Below are 14385 nucleotides of genomic sequence, written 5' to 3'. Positions count from 1 at the left end.
AATAATGTGCAAAACTTTTCTTAACGATTTAAAAATCAATGTGAGAAAATAAAACTACAATGAAAAAAAAACTTAAACTTAACTCTATAATTAAGTTTTAAAATTTAAATTTTAGCTACAGTTGATAAGACAACCAAACGATGAAACATGGGCCATGTGAACCACAGCCTTTTTATTTTCAAAAGCATATAATAAAAATGAAAATTTAATAAATAACACTTATAAAAATGCGAAGTTATCTAATATTTGACTCTAGAAGTCTACATTGAATCCTCGCAACTGGAAGTACTAGGTAGCAACAAGCAAGGAGTTGCAAAACATGCGCATTAAATCATAAAAACTTAAACATGGGTGTTAACACGCAATTTTCCTAAACAAATGATCTTGGGTGTCAATTGACACACTGATACGAGTGCAAAAAAGCTTTACAAATTTGATACAGATAACATGTACAAAACTTTCAGAAAAAAAAACTTGAGGTTACGCCCTGGTTATGAATGATGGTAGTCTGGTATAGCAAAAAAACTATAGGCCAAAGATCCTGACCACAAACCAAATGTACATCAATATTGTTGCTTTCCTGTACAGGCTCATGTAAACCCAGCTCAACGCCCATACAATACAGACAGGCTCATCAACATGCCAAGAAGACAAGGAACAAAAACAACCAGCTTTGTACGTATATGCACATCTGAACATCTCTCATGCTTTCCGATGCTTCACAAGTGAAACCCATTTCCACCAGAGGTAGACAACTGACGAAGATATCACCGCAGCAGCTATGGAAAGAGCAGCAATTCCTGCAACCACTCCTCTTCGCTTTTCATCCCGCCTTGATGTATGCGGCGCAGGAGGGGGGCTGGCTTGCGCCTCCGTGTAAGGAAATACTGAGAAAATATAGCATTTCCTTGTCAGTCAATGTTTATCTGATAAGAAGAAAAAGATATCAAGAAAAGTAGTACATGCATGGTAATTTACCTCTTATAGCTGAGATCAAAGGACCATAAGTTCCATTGCGTGGAATACAGCACGTGCCTCGTCCATTCCAATAGAGATGTATTTTCAACACTGAGGTGGTGACGTTCGCTGTATAATTTATGTTAGTGGATTTGTTGAAACCCCCCGCTTCCTTGAAAATGTCAAAATCTGCCCTGATATTCTGATCCTGCAGGACACTTATTTTTTATCTTTTTTGCTCGCATGGTCTGGATGTGTTTAAAACATTTGTTTGCTTCAAGTTCAAGATTGAAACTTGAAGAGAGAGAGAGAGAGAGAGAGAGAGAGAGAGAGAGAGAGAGAGAGAGAGATATCAGACCTGAATGTCGATGTTAAATAAACGCCTTCCCGATTCACTTTCTATAACTATCTCTGCAAAGAAGAGTTGAACTGTATATCTCCCACTAGTCAAGCCAACCACATAGTACCATAAGGAACCAGTTGATGTTCTTGCCGTTCTGTAGAGCTCAAGCATGTCTGTTCCACTAATATTTTTAGTTGTATTTACAATACCAGTAGAGTTACTGAAAGGATCAGCGCCCACATGACTGACAACCCATGAATTACTACTGTCAATATGAAAGCCTGCTGATCGAAGATCAGTAGAGTCATCATGAAACACAGTTTGCAACAGGTCTGAAGTATATTCCTTGCCCCCACAGTTTACAGCGAAGGGTACAGTATCTGTATTTATGATGATTAATAAGATTCTGAAATAAACTGAGAAGATCTAAGCACGACTTTAGAAACATTAACATAACTCCAACAATCCTATAAACACCAGGATATTTTATACCAAAATGTTAAATGCTGCACTGAGAAACAAAAGCATGTTTATATGGCAAATGGTAAAAGTTTTTGAAAACGTACTATTAACTGTTTGGTTGCATTCTTTCATGTCGAGGCAGTTGAGGAGAGAAACTTCTTCACTGCATGATAATAGAGCATAGTAAACAACATGTTGCATGCTATCTAAAATAATCAAAACACTAAATTAGTAAGCTCTACTGCTACTAAAAGGTAATCTTGTACATTCCAAATTACCAAGGCTACCACCAGGTGCTGATGCTACCAGACAACCGAAGTTTCCCATTTTGTTAAGAATTTACTTTTCTTTCCCAATCCTCTAGCACTAATTATCCAATTAACATAAAAATAAACTGTACTTTTTGGTCTATTGAATTGCATAGCAAAACATTAGACAACTCCAGTCTTAGATTGTCCTTAACAAGTTGAACTTATTTTTTATTTCTCTTAACAATAGTAAGAAAGATAGCAATTATAGGAGCATATGGATTATTAATTGTTCAACGAGGGAAGACTATTAATTTGAGTTTGTTTGACAGCACAATCAGAAATCATTGGAAGTGTTGATTACCCGTGATTTGATCCGCTTACAATTGAGGTTCCAATATAATTTCTGTGCATCAAAGAGATGTGCAAAAAGAATGAGTGAAGCCACTGTAACAGTCAGTTGAGTTCTAGTGCTTAATACAAGTAGAAATGGCATACCTTCCATCAGAAAAAATGTTAGAAAGACTTCCATTGAGCAAAGGATTATATGTAACATCCCTGTAGTGTTCATTGAAAAAAGAGAACTGTTAGACAGGTTTAAGATCAGATTGCACTACGGAAAAATACAGATACTCCTTCAAAATATGACACACTGACAAACAGCCACTATTAGCATGCTGAACTTAAGCTCGTATATCAGGGGAAATAAAAAATGACAAACAAGTTGCACCTAACTATGCCTTCTGTTAAATCCTCTTATCAACTTGGGAGAAAAAAGGATTGGCTGACAAGGAAATGATTTTTATGTTACTCTTTCTCATTCAATAATCAAAGAAAATCCATGCAACACTTATGGTCCTTGGCAGTGAGTACAAAATATTTTAGTAAGGATCGCATTGCAGCAGTAGCTGATACAAATATAATATCTAGTATAGTTGCCCAGTTGGATAAACTATGCCAGTTGTTTTCCATCCATGAAGATGAAGTTCACATTACAAAATGCTCTTTGCTACACTTCAATCAGCACATGAAAACAGCGGACTTACAAAGCAAGTAGTGATGGAGGCATTTGAGGAGGCAGAGATCCGTCGAACTTGTTTTCACCTACATAACTAACAAATAAAAATTCATCAAGGCAGGGTAAACATCCTTCAACTTTTAAGTCTGCTGTCTGTGAGGTCAAACCGCAAGCTACATCGAATATGCTTATGGGTAACTAAAAGCTGTTGAGCAACTCAGTAAGATGCACAACGTTTTATTACCTTAAACTGTACCAACTACCAAGTTCCCTAACGCAACTATCTTATCTTAATTAAATTTTGTATTAAGCAATCATATTTCTCAAAAGAATCCAACTTACAGGTGTTGTACTCTCCTATTATCCTGAAGCACTTGCTTAATTGGTCCTGTTAAGTTGTTTGACCTCAAATCTCTGTAAAGATAAGGCAAATTGAGAGAGAGAGAATCATTACAAAAAGAAAATGTAACAATTTCAGTGTTCAAATTCATGGCAATGGAGAAATTTATCAAAATATAGAGTTTACTTTTATTGTATTTTTTTTAACAATAACAAAATCAAATAGTCGTAGAGGTAGCTTCTGCAGAGAAATTTAATAGCGAAGCTCAGGGCACAACTAAAAGGTTCTGCCTGCAAGGTTAATTGGCTATATCAAAGGAGAAGTCCGAATTCCATATTTACCAGAGCAGATAAGCCCTACCATGGTTTTGGTTGTGGTTTTTGCTACCATTGATGCTGAAATCATAGTGACTGACTTTTGAAAAGCACATTTAGCATACACCTCACTCTTATAGTCTTACCCCTCTCCATCTCTCTCAACTCATTGATCAGTTGTCACAATATTGACGATGGTAACCAGGGTAAGCAAGCCGGTTCTGCCTCATGTGCCCACATCTTCCAAGTCCCAAGCATATCAACGAGTACGTAGAATTACTATCCCAAACTTTAGTGTGTACCATTTCGAGTATTATCTAGGGTAAGTATACCAGCCCGAGCAACAGCAACCACACCACCAGCTGCTGCACCAAGTTAAATCGTAGGTGTTCGAGTTCTAGAGATTCCATTTGAAGTGGTTCCCCTCTTGTCTTGTGGTTATGATGTGATTAATATAAGATTTGATTTGATTTTTTTTTTGCAAATATCTTTTAGAAGATGAGTCCCTGATGGTTCTGAGATCAAGCACTTTCCGTCTCCCACTATCTCTCTCCCTTCATTCCTCTTTTTGCTAATAAGCAACATTACCTCATCAGCAGCAAAGCCCACAAAAATGGTCCCCCATCCGACATAAACAAGGTTTGCACTCCCCAGATGGAGACTATTGACATTGAGCATAAGAAAACAAAAATATAGTCCTTGAGAAAGAGTTTTAGAAACCTACAGGTATGTTACATTCGGCAGAGGACGATGAAGCTCTCCAAAGAGTCCACATTTCCTCAGAGATCTGCTTAATTAAAACAAACCATGTTCCGAGAATTTGTATTAACCAACATCCATAAAACAATTAGCTCAATGAAACGAAATAAGGAGTGAACCACTGGCAACGTACAATACCGAAATATTTGCCCAATCACCTATGAAATCAAAAGGAAAATTATCACCATCAAGGTCACCGATCATCCTGTAATGAGAGGTAGTTAATATGTAATAATAAAATCAGATCGTAGCTTGGTATTCCTGATTATGGCAGATATGAAGTTTCTCCAGGTAAAAAGGCTAAGATCAAATACAATATCACTTCAACTTCTTCCACAGTACCTTTACTCGATAGAATGATAACACAAAAACCTAAAACATATCCCAATTGTAATAATGAAAAATTAGTTACTACCTCCATCCCCAAATATAGCAATTTTTGGCTATGAATCTGGATAAGCATTTGTCCATATTAATAGCCGGTTGCTAATATTTTGGGACGGAAGTATAGTATATACCACTTCCAATAATAAGCTGCAATTATTCCTTCAAAACATGGAGGTAATTAGTCAAATTTAGGGCAATTAATCAGTGAGCTTTTGAGGTAATTAGTGGAGAATTAGGACAGCAAATCGGTGATTAATGGGTTTAGACTTGTAAGACTCAAAACAGGTTATTTCATAACTGTATTTCTGGAACAGGTAAGAAATCTGCAGTCACTTGGCCTTGTAAAATCCTGGGGCGGGGTAGTTTGTGCTCTTTGGTGCGCCTACGCGCGCGTGTACACATCCAATTTCTACCCTTTTCACTGGTAAATATAAACCATTAGAGTGACTTACAGATATGTTAAATTGGCCATATTAGAAAATTTGTTTGGAATAGGTCCTCGAAGCTTCATCCCGTATATTCTCCTAGCAAAGCAACAGCATTAGCAAGATTGTAGAGGGAAAAAAAAGAGTTGTAACTAATAGAAAAGCATATCAAGTGCTTATACGTACAAGTCTTTAAGATTTGTAAAGTCTGCAATAAATTCTGGAACTTTGCCATCAATGTTATTATCAAACATCCACCTGCAAGTACCTAAAAGATTAGATTGTTTCTTTTTTCAACAGGACCCTATTTAATCGATTCATCTCCAATCTGATTCCACTAACAATACGGGCTGCAAAAAATAAAATGTTTTTAAACTTTGCGCATGATGGAGCTAAAGAGAGAAATGAGGTATGCTTACAGGGATTGTAGATTTCTTAAACTTGAAGATCCATTAGGAAAAGGCCCCCTGAGTTGGTTGTTGTTAAAGTGCCTAGCTAAGTGGAGAGCATTCAATCAGCTCAGAAAGATCCGAAATATTTGACAGCAAGTAATTTGAAATTGAGATAACTTGAGCACCAACTGATTCTTTCCATAGGATTCTTTTAAATTATGCATATGATGCAAACATGCAGAACATACCAATTACTAGTTTCAACACCTTCAGTTAAACCACCAACTACAAACAAGCTGATTGGTAAAGAAGTAATTTAGCAAAAAAGGGACAAAGGTCATCAACTTATGTTGTGTTGCTTAAACTGATAGATCGCGCGCACACACACACAAAAAAAAAGCAACAATTATAGCTCAGGTATATAAATCAGCCCTCAACTATAAAACTAGGAATTTTATACCCCTCAACTACCAAAACAGGTCAAAATAATCGCTAAGGGTAATCCAACCTGGTCAAGTTTGTTTTTCTTTTAACTGACATCACAACAGCTTTTGGTACCTCTCTTACTAACTAGGTGCCATTCAATGAAAAATAGATGATTTGGATGCTGACTTTACAAAAAGCACCAGTAAAACAAGTTTGGATTGCCCTTAGGGGGTATTTGATCTATTTTGATAGCGGTGAGGTGTAAATGCTCGTTTTCATAGTTGAGGTTGATTCCTAGACTCGGGCAATGGTTGAGTGATAGATTTTACCCTAAAATCCGTGCATTTCTATGGACACATGTTAGGGTCATAGTAATGTGGCTAAATCAAGTAAAAGGATCGAAACACTTTGTTACTACCTCCATCCCAAAAAGAGCTCACTTATGTATAAAAGTGAACTCTATTTGGGACAGAGGTACACAAAGTGAACTCTTTTTGGGACGGAGGTAGTACTAGATAAAATTAGAGGCAGATGGTTAAGACAAACTTATTAGGATGAGCTTCAGTTACAGATATCATAATCTGTTTAGAGGCTAAGTACTTTATTAGGAATAGGGAAATACTGGTATAATGGTTATGGTCCTTGTGTAGGACTAAATCATTCATGTTCAGAAAAAGGAAGGTCAAGGTCCCCCAAGGATGCCTGTCCAAGTAACACGCAGAGGGTCATAGATACTACTTCCAGTATTCTACCATCAAATATGTCAGCATTAGGCAATATTGCAGGGCTCCATTTCTGTCAAGACAAATTACAGTGTCCCAAGGCATTCTGTAAGATGAGTTGTAAATTTATCTGTTCTTTAATGACAGTTACAAGGAAATGTACTCAATTAGGTGCTAAACCAAATTTCCAACTAAATCAGTCAACTGAAAGGAATGGAGAAGCTTCATAATCACCATATTTCCAGTTTGGTGAGATTGGCAATATTTGGGGTTATTGGACCACTCAAGTTATTGTTACTCAAATCCCTGCAGAAACAGAAAGAAAAGAGAAGTAATTTATAAAATGTACTAAGATTCCTTATGGCACTAACAATTATTGTATTCATAAATGAATACGGGTTTCTGCCAGATGTTTAAAAATATATTGAAGCATTCATGGGCGTTACACAAAAACTTTAGCAGGTGTGCACACACAGAAGATTACCATCTAACAAATTCCAGTATTACCATGGGTTAACTGAATATATATAAAAGAAAGGTCTGAAATATCAAAGTGAATGTGGTACAACCATACAAATGAAACAAGTGTCTGCACAGAATGAAGCATATACCTAGTGCAAGCAAAGAGCGAAGAGTAAGAACAATGCAGGATATATTCTTCTGAGAGCACCATTTATTTCATACATTTTGCTTTAACGGGTCCATATTAGGCATGAAAACATCGGTCTTTCAGATAATGTTAGTATTTGCGGATACCAGGATTTGAACCCCAGTGGGTGGAATCGTGTACCCACAACTCCACCAAGACATCAACGGCACTTCCTCAACGTCAATTGTACATATTTTTCAGTAAATACTAATATATCGGCAGTAACTCCTTATGATACCGTAAAATAAGCTGCTGAGTGATGATTACAACAACTAGCAAACTACAGAACTTATCCCAGCCATAGCAATCATGTTCCTAACACAACAGGTTAATTGTGGCATCTGCGCTATGGTTAGACACTAGGCAGTTCCACAGTATCAGAGAGACAAGAGACCAATTCCAGAACTCACAGAGAGACCAGCTCCGTCAAATTGAAGAGTTCCTCTGGGATAAAGGTGATGTTTCTGAAGCCGGTGACGTTCCTGCATCATCCAGAGAACACCCATCATTTCATTTCCCCCAACAAAGTGAGGCGTCAGAAACTAATCAAGGGGGGCGGGCGCGTGCTCACAGGTGCGTAATGCGGCACTTGGTGGTCGGCGGGGGAGTCGACGGGGCGCAACTGCAGTTGATGGACGCTTCCATTGCAGACGAATTATGCCAGATGAGCTTCTCGCACGGGTCGTACGCCGGCGGCGCGGGATCGCCCTGCAGCTTCCACTGCTTGAACACCGCGTGCAGGGCGGCCGCTGCGGGGACGACAGAGAGACTCGGTCACCACACACACACACATCCGCGACGACTTCGAGCTAGCCAACTCGCCGCGATTAGGGCATCACATGAGCGAGAGTGAGAAAAAATCCGTACCGTCAGAGCTGTTGGTCCGCGACGGCAGCTGCTGAGCGGCGGCGATGGCGAGCGAGACGAGCAGCAGGAGGAGGGCGAAGGGGGCGGCGGGAGAAGCCATGGGCAAGGCGGCGTCGGGTGGAGATTGACTTGGTGAGGGGGAGGAGGAGGTGGAGAGTGGAGACTTGAGGGGTTTGGGAGGTTGACCGCGCGTGGGTTCGGCGAGACGAGGTCGTGGGCATGGCCTCGTGTGGAGTAGGGGCTTGGTCGTCGGAGACGGAGAGAGCGGGGGCTCCTCCGCGCGGCGGCGTGAGACGCGGCGCGGTGGACATTATTTCCAGAATTGCCTCCCAACTTGTTGTCAACGAGAAAAGTCCTCCCCTTCGAACACAGCAGTTCCAAATGGTTTTTTTTTTTAAAATATGCAATAAGGGCATGCGTTTCCCAAAAATAATAAAAATAAAAATAGTATGCAATTCAAAAAAAAATGTATAGACAATAAGAGTGTGATATATACTATACTTCCTTCGTCCAAAAAAAAAACAAATCTTGGTTGTGTATATAGACAAACATACATGTTGTCCAAATACATAACCGATGTATGTTCATATACATAGTTAGGATTTGATTATTTTTTTTTATGGGGAGAGTACATATTTCTAACTTCTACTCATCTGCGCAAACTTTTCAAACTGCTAAATAAAATGTTTTTCTAAAATTAAATATATAAGAAAAGAATCATATTAAGCCCTAACACAGCAAAGTCAGCAATTCCATATGGAGTTTTTAGAATGAAATATGATAGTTCAAAATCTTTCGAATTAATGGAGTACAAATTCTTTTGATTCAGAGAAGCACAAAAGTTTCCCGGATAAAATGTGAACAGTTTTTGTGGCAACTTGTTTGATTGATTAAAGCATAACTCAAAGGTGTGAAGAAGCACTAGGTAATTTACGGACGCTTTAAGCTTTACAATGTTCTCAGTTTGTTTGCATGCATACTGTAACAAGAAGGATATGCTAGCACATCTGCACAGCGAACAAAATTGCTTCAGGGAAAGTAAGGCACTTTGCTTAGACCAAATGTTATTACATTTCACACATTTGGACCAACTCAAGCATACACATGTTTGGCCTGCCTACAATGGCATAGCTATCCTTTTTTATATTTCACATTCCAGGAGATATCAAAGGAGAATACAGATTATTGTGTAACTACAGATATCTTGTATGATTGTTTCTATCTCCTCCCAGGGAGGATGTGGTTACAGCTGCTTCTTAGCCATATTTCTGCTTTGCTCAATATAAGGGTGAACTCTTTGGTACTGGAGTATGGCCCAGACAAGGTGCTTGAAAGAGAACTCCGGCCAAAGAGGGTCTGGATTCTGCAAATGACTGAACGTCGTCTGCCACAGAAGGAAATTGCTCAGGCGAGTCTCGCCTGAGGTCCGGATCACAATGTCAGGATCGGGGCAACCAGCGCTGTACATATGGCGGTCCAGATCTGGCACTGAAATGTCTGAATGCACACCATTATTCGCAACACTGTCAGCATCCTCCCTCTGCAGTATATCCCTCCTTTCTGCACAGACCTTATTGACTGCATTGACAATCTCAGAAGTGGAGTTGTATGGCATGCAAACAGAAAAGACCAGTCCCGTGTTTTCAGCAGTGCTAGCCATCAGTTTCTCAGCTGCTACCCTCACCGGTTCACTCAACATGTCCAAGTTCCCCCAGAAGTTGATCTTACAGTTAACTTTGTTGATGACATTTCTGTTTTCTAGCAGTTCATTGATCTTTTCCTCCATTAACTCCATCAAGGATTTCACCTCAGTCGGATCACGCTTAAAATTATCAATGCTAAATGCATACACTGTGATATACTTCACGCCCATTTCATAGCAGTAGAGTAGGCTGGCAATGAGAGCAGAGAAGCCCACCCTGTGACCAGAGCCTTCCTGGATACTCCTGAATTTAGCATATCTACGGTTACCATCCATAATGAATGCAATATGCTTAGGCATTGGGCCATACGAGAGGACAGCTACAATGCATTTGCGTATGAAATTCTGCAGACTAGCAAGAACACCAGTCGCAATTAACTCATCAGGGTTCTCCGTCTTTGAATCCTAAACCAAAAAGGTAAAACTCAAGTATAAGAATATCAGCGAATGACACAGGTAAGCACAAAGGAAAAGTCACAGCTCTTTGATTATCTTTACATGACTAATAATACATCCACCTGGATACTTGTTCTACATAAGAGATTTAACTATATAGCACTGCATATGAATCTAAAACATACCACTGAAGGTGAGTAAGACATAAGTGAGCTAAGCATTTTGATGGGGAGGGACCAACAAGCAGTATCAGACCTGCAAACTGGAAAAGAAATAAAATTTTCAGATTTGCTTGCTCGGGTCAAGAAAAAGAAGGAGCAAGTGTTTGCCATAAGAACAGGATACATTAAAATGCTATAGATTACTATCTATTTTAAGCATGTTTTCCTGTAGGGAATACTAATTTCAGAATAATGGATACCAAAAATGATTGATATTTAATATAAGTTCTCTGGAAAATACATCAAACTCTTTATATTTAGCAAAGTTTTAGCAGGGAGTATTTGATAGTTAAACTGAAAGGTATAGCCTTTGGATTTACCATACTATATTTTGATTGACTTCACTTAAATTTCCTAACAAAGTGAGACAAAGATGATGGCTAGCTATGCAGATGTTGGGGCTCCAATCCACGTGTGTATATCGGGAAGATTTCCCATCAACTGAAGTTATGATGATGTACTACTCATGGGATAAAGGCAAAAATAGCATACTTTTCCAGAGTTTGGAACACAAGACAACAAATAAAGCACCTGCACTTCTCTTTCATTAACAAGATAAGCACACTTTTTAGCTATCGAAATCCCTATGCCCTTGTAGGCTAAAGAAACCTTTCACAAAAAGGGAGGAATTTCTAGCCAGAAGCTTCTAACAACGACTAGTAATAGCAAGCACAAGTAAGCAATCAATCCAGCACAAATAACAGCTGGATTAGCATTAACCAAACCACAGCCACACCCTCGGATCCGCGCCCCCAAAAAAAGAACCAACCTGAGCACATGCACCTCCTCACAGGTATTCCATCGAACATATGGTGAGCAAGCAAACGCGGGTAGCAAATCAAGAACCCCGAGGAGGAGCAAGCGGAGCACACGGAGAATGAGAGAGAGAGAGAGATCCACACCTGCGTGGCTCAGGAGGCGGCGGCGGCTGGTGTGGTGAGTAGCAGCGGTAGAGGTAGGAGATCGGGGTGGCGCTGTTTCTTTCTTCCCCCTTTATAGCCGCCGCTCCGCACTCACGCAGCCAAACACCCCAGTCCACCCCCAGCGAGCGCGACGGAAGAGGAGGACTCGGAGGAGGGGGGAAAGGGAAAGACCGCGACGCGGCGCGCCACGACCACGAGGCGCCTCGCCTCGCCTCCCCGTCGCGAAGATTCTCTTTGTTTGGGTCTTGACGTCTCCTTTTTTTATGTCGACTTGTGTGCCTCCTGGTGGCTGCTGGTGGTGGTGGTGCTCGCCCCGCGGGCGCGCCACCGCCACTCCCTCGCCTCGCGCCCGCGCCCGCGCGCGCGCCAGTGAAAAGTACTAGTAAAAAATACTAGTGGCGAAACGGGCGGTGTCGCGGAGAGCCCCCCGCGGGTGTGGAGCAGGTTGGGTGGGTGCGTCTCCGCGACGCCGGCGCCAAGCTTGGTTCGTTCGACCACCTCGAGCTGGATTTCCTTTCAGGAGGCGGCGGGTTGTCCGCCGGCTCGTCGTCGGGGCTTGGCCGATGGGAGATTGCGGGGGAAGAAGGGGGATTGGGCCACCTAAAACTCAGCTTTTCCAAGGGTTGTGTTTAGAAGGGGGTAAAACTTTTCTATTTCCTGTCACATGATGTTTGTACGCTAATTTGGACTATTAAACATAGACTAATAAAATAAACTAATTTCATAAATAAGAGCTAATCCGCTAGACGAATTTTTTAAGCCTAATTAATCTATAATTATAAAAAGTTTACTGTAGCATCACATTGTCAAATCATGACGTAATTAGGCTCAAAAGATTCGTCTCACGAATTAGTCCAAGGTTATGGTATTGGTTTTGTAATTAGTCTATATTTAATACTCCAAATTAGTATCCAAACATCCGATGTGACAGGGACTTGGAATAAGTCCCTGTTTTCCAAACAAGGCAAGTCTTGTCATCGAGTTATAAAATCGTCCTCTAACCGTAAAACCAGATATCGAGCGTCCCTCAACTAACAAAATCGTTCACTTGAGGTCCTTCATCAGTTTTGACTCCGGTTTTGCCTAACGTAGCGGCTGAGTCAGAATAGGACCCACGTGGGCCCCACATGTCAGCATGCCAAATCAGCATCCTCTCTCTTTTCCTCTCTTCTCTCCCTTTCGGGATGGAAATGGTTAGGATATGGATCAAACCTAAACCGTTTTAAGTGAGTTCATTGATCCATGGTTTAATAGGGTCAATTTATCATGAGTCCACTATATCAATGGGGTATACATGGATATCTAAATGGATCATCTACGTTACTATAGAGAAAAAAAATTCTTATTACATGTATGTAAAACTTGGGCTCAAAATTTTTAAACTCGCGTTCACATTATAAAAACTTATCAAATTTAGTTGAATTTTGCAGAGATGATTTATTATATGGAGAAGCAACTTTGTACAAATTTTAAGCCATCTAGACATGCGGGGCCCACGATGCATTACTAAGATTTAAAAATTCTAGTTACATGTGTGTAAAACTCGGATCCAAAATTCTAGTTACATGGAGCAGGTTGGGTGCGTCTCCACGACGCCGCCAAGCTGGGTTCATTCGACCACCTCGAGCTGGATTTCCTTTTAGGGCTCCGGAGGAGGAGGAGGCGGGCGGCGGCAGGTTGTCCGCTGCACCGGCTCGTCGTCGAGCCAAGGCCGATGATCGATTGCGGGGAAGAAAGGGGATTGGGCCACCTAAAACTCAACTTTTTACACAGGGATTTGCAGGCAGGGAGTACCTATGCATCTTTCGAAAGATTTTTATGATCATATCACACAGATTTTTATTCTTTGGATTAAAAGCCAATAGACACAGTAAAAGATAAAAGTAACTAAGAAACACCATAATGGACACTAAATTACCATATCTTCAAGAAAAAGACCAAATCCAATATAAATTTCAAAACCAATATAAATATACATACGAAGATTCAAAAATTACACTGTAACTTACAAAAGTTACAATGTAAATTTCATAAATTACACTATAACGTACAAGAAAATACACTGTAAATTTGAGTGAGAAAATCGAGTGACAGATAAAGAAAAAAAATCTTTCGAGTGAGATATTGCAAAAGCGTTGCAGGCTCATCTCATCGCAGCCCATGCCCATCTCATTGCAGGCTCTGACGGCCCAACTGACTCCTAACTAAAACAAAATTATTTGACATGTTTAAGTATACTTAATTAGTTTAAATACAGATCATGCTAAGCGCGAGGCCCACTTTCACTTGCGTTAGCCAAGATTTACAGTTGTTTGGCAACTTCGAGTTAAAGATTTTACAGGGTCTTGGTCTCAACAGCTAATGATGAATTGATGATATACTATCCATCACTGTTAACTGTTCAGCATTCATACCGGAGGATGATGCCATGAAAATTAAGGATTACTAGTACGAGTGTCATCCTTTCAGTGCAACAACCAACAGACCTTCCCTGACTGCACTTGACAAACGGGGGCCAATCAACCGGCTCCAAACAAGACCCATGAATTTACTACAGTATCTGCTGTCCTTCTTTCGCAGTGACAGAAATAATTGAGAGACACTAATTGCTCATCTCCCTCCTTAAGTAGGATTGTCCCCTGCCACCACATTCGTATATGTCAGATGTTCTATACCCTGTCGTATGTACGTCCGCCTAAACAAGGGTCCGCCTAACCTTTTAATTTTTCGTTTTCACTTTTGTTTGTGCGCCATGCTCTATTGAAATTTAGCATATGGTACGGTAGTAAATATATGGTGTTCAAATTGTAGCCAAAATAAACCTTACTAAAATT

At 40.2% G+C, this 14385-nt stretch overlaps 2 protein-coding genes across 3 annotated transcripts; both read right to left on the bottom strand.

Moving 5' to 3' along the window:
- Positions 1 to 354: 354 nt before the first annotated feature.
- LOC127776422 (probable LRR receptor-like serine/threonine-protein kinase At1g56130) lies at positions 355 to 8635 on the bottom strand. Its single transcript, XM_052302780.1, has 17 exons — positions 8310 to 8635; positions 8014 to 8191; positions 7853 to 7924; positions 7028 to 7099; positions 5673 to 5744; positions 5440 to 5511; positions 5281 to 5352; positions 4575 to 4646; positions 4407 to 4469; positions 3371 to 3442; positions 3057 to 3122; positions 2509 to 2568; positions 2375 to 2416; positions 1867 to 1925; positions 1316 to 1680; positions 979 to 1165; positions 355 to 887 (listed from the first exon to the last, which is right to left on the bottom strand). The coding sequence occupies exons 1-17, from the start codon at positions 8407 to 8409 to the stop codon at positions 703 to 705; spliced, it is 1809 nt and encodes a 602-aa protein (XP_052158740.1). The 5' UTR covers positions 8410 to 8635; the 3' UTR covers positions 355 to 702.
- A 698-nt stretch (positions 8636 to 9333) lies between these two features.
- On the bottom strand, positions 9334 to 12146 carry LOC127776423 (dehydrodolichyl diphosphate synthase CPT3-like). Of its 2 annotated transcripts, XM_052302782.1 has the most exons (3): positions 11531 to 12146; positions 10593 to 10669; positions 9334 to 10416 (listed from the first exon to the last, which is right to left on the bottom strand). In XM_052302782.1, exons 2-3 carry the CDS (start codon positions 10626 to 10628, stop codon positions 9553 to 9555), a joined length of 900 nt encoding a protein of 299 aa, XP_052158742.1. In that variant the 5' UTR covers positions 10629 to 10669; positions 11531 to 12146; the 3' UTR covers positions 9334 to 9552. The 2 variants fall into 2 exon arrangements, with proteins under 2 accessions (XP_052158742.1, XP_052158741.1); XM_052302781.1 differs by lacking the exon at positions 11531 to 12146 and having other exon boundaries at positions 10593 to 11491.
- Between the last annotated feature and the right edge of the window lie 2239 nt (positions 12147 to 14385).

Source organism: Oryza glaberrima, chromosome 6, assembly GCF_000147395.1.
Source record: "Oryza glaberrima chromosome 6, OglaRS2, whole genome shotgun sequence".
Lineage (NCBI taxonomy): Eukaryota > Viridiplantae > Streptophyta > Magnoliopsida > Poales > Poaceae > Oryza > Oryza glaberrima.
This window is presented reverse-complemented; position numbering and strand designations above follow the sequence as displayed.

Bases quoted from the DNA above. Each gene is read 5' to 3' on its own strand.
- LOC127776422 (XM_052302780.1), bottom strand. From the start codon at position 8,409: ATGGCTTCTCCCGCCGCCCCCTTCGCCCTCCTCCTGCTGCTCGTCTCG. The intron at 8,192-8,309 runs GTACGGATTTTT...TCGTCCCCGCAG, and splicing joins GCGGACCAACAGCTCTGACG to CGGCCGCCCTGCACGCGGTG. The intron at 4,470-4,574 runs GTACGTTGCCAG...TTAATTAAGCAG, and splicing joins TGGGCAAATATTTCGGTATT to ATCTCTGAGGAAATGTGGAC.
- LOC127776423 (XM_052302781.1), bottom strand. From the start codon at position 10,754: ATGTATCCTGTTCTTATGGCAAACACTTGCTCCTTCTTTTTCTTGACC. The intron at 10,417-10,592 runs GTATGTTTTAGA...TTTTTGGTTTAG, and splicing joins TGTCTTACTCACCTTCAGTG to GATTCAAAGACGGAGAACCC.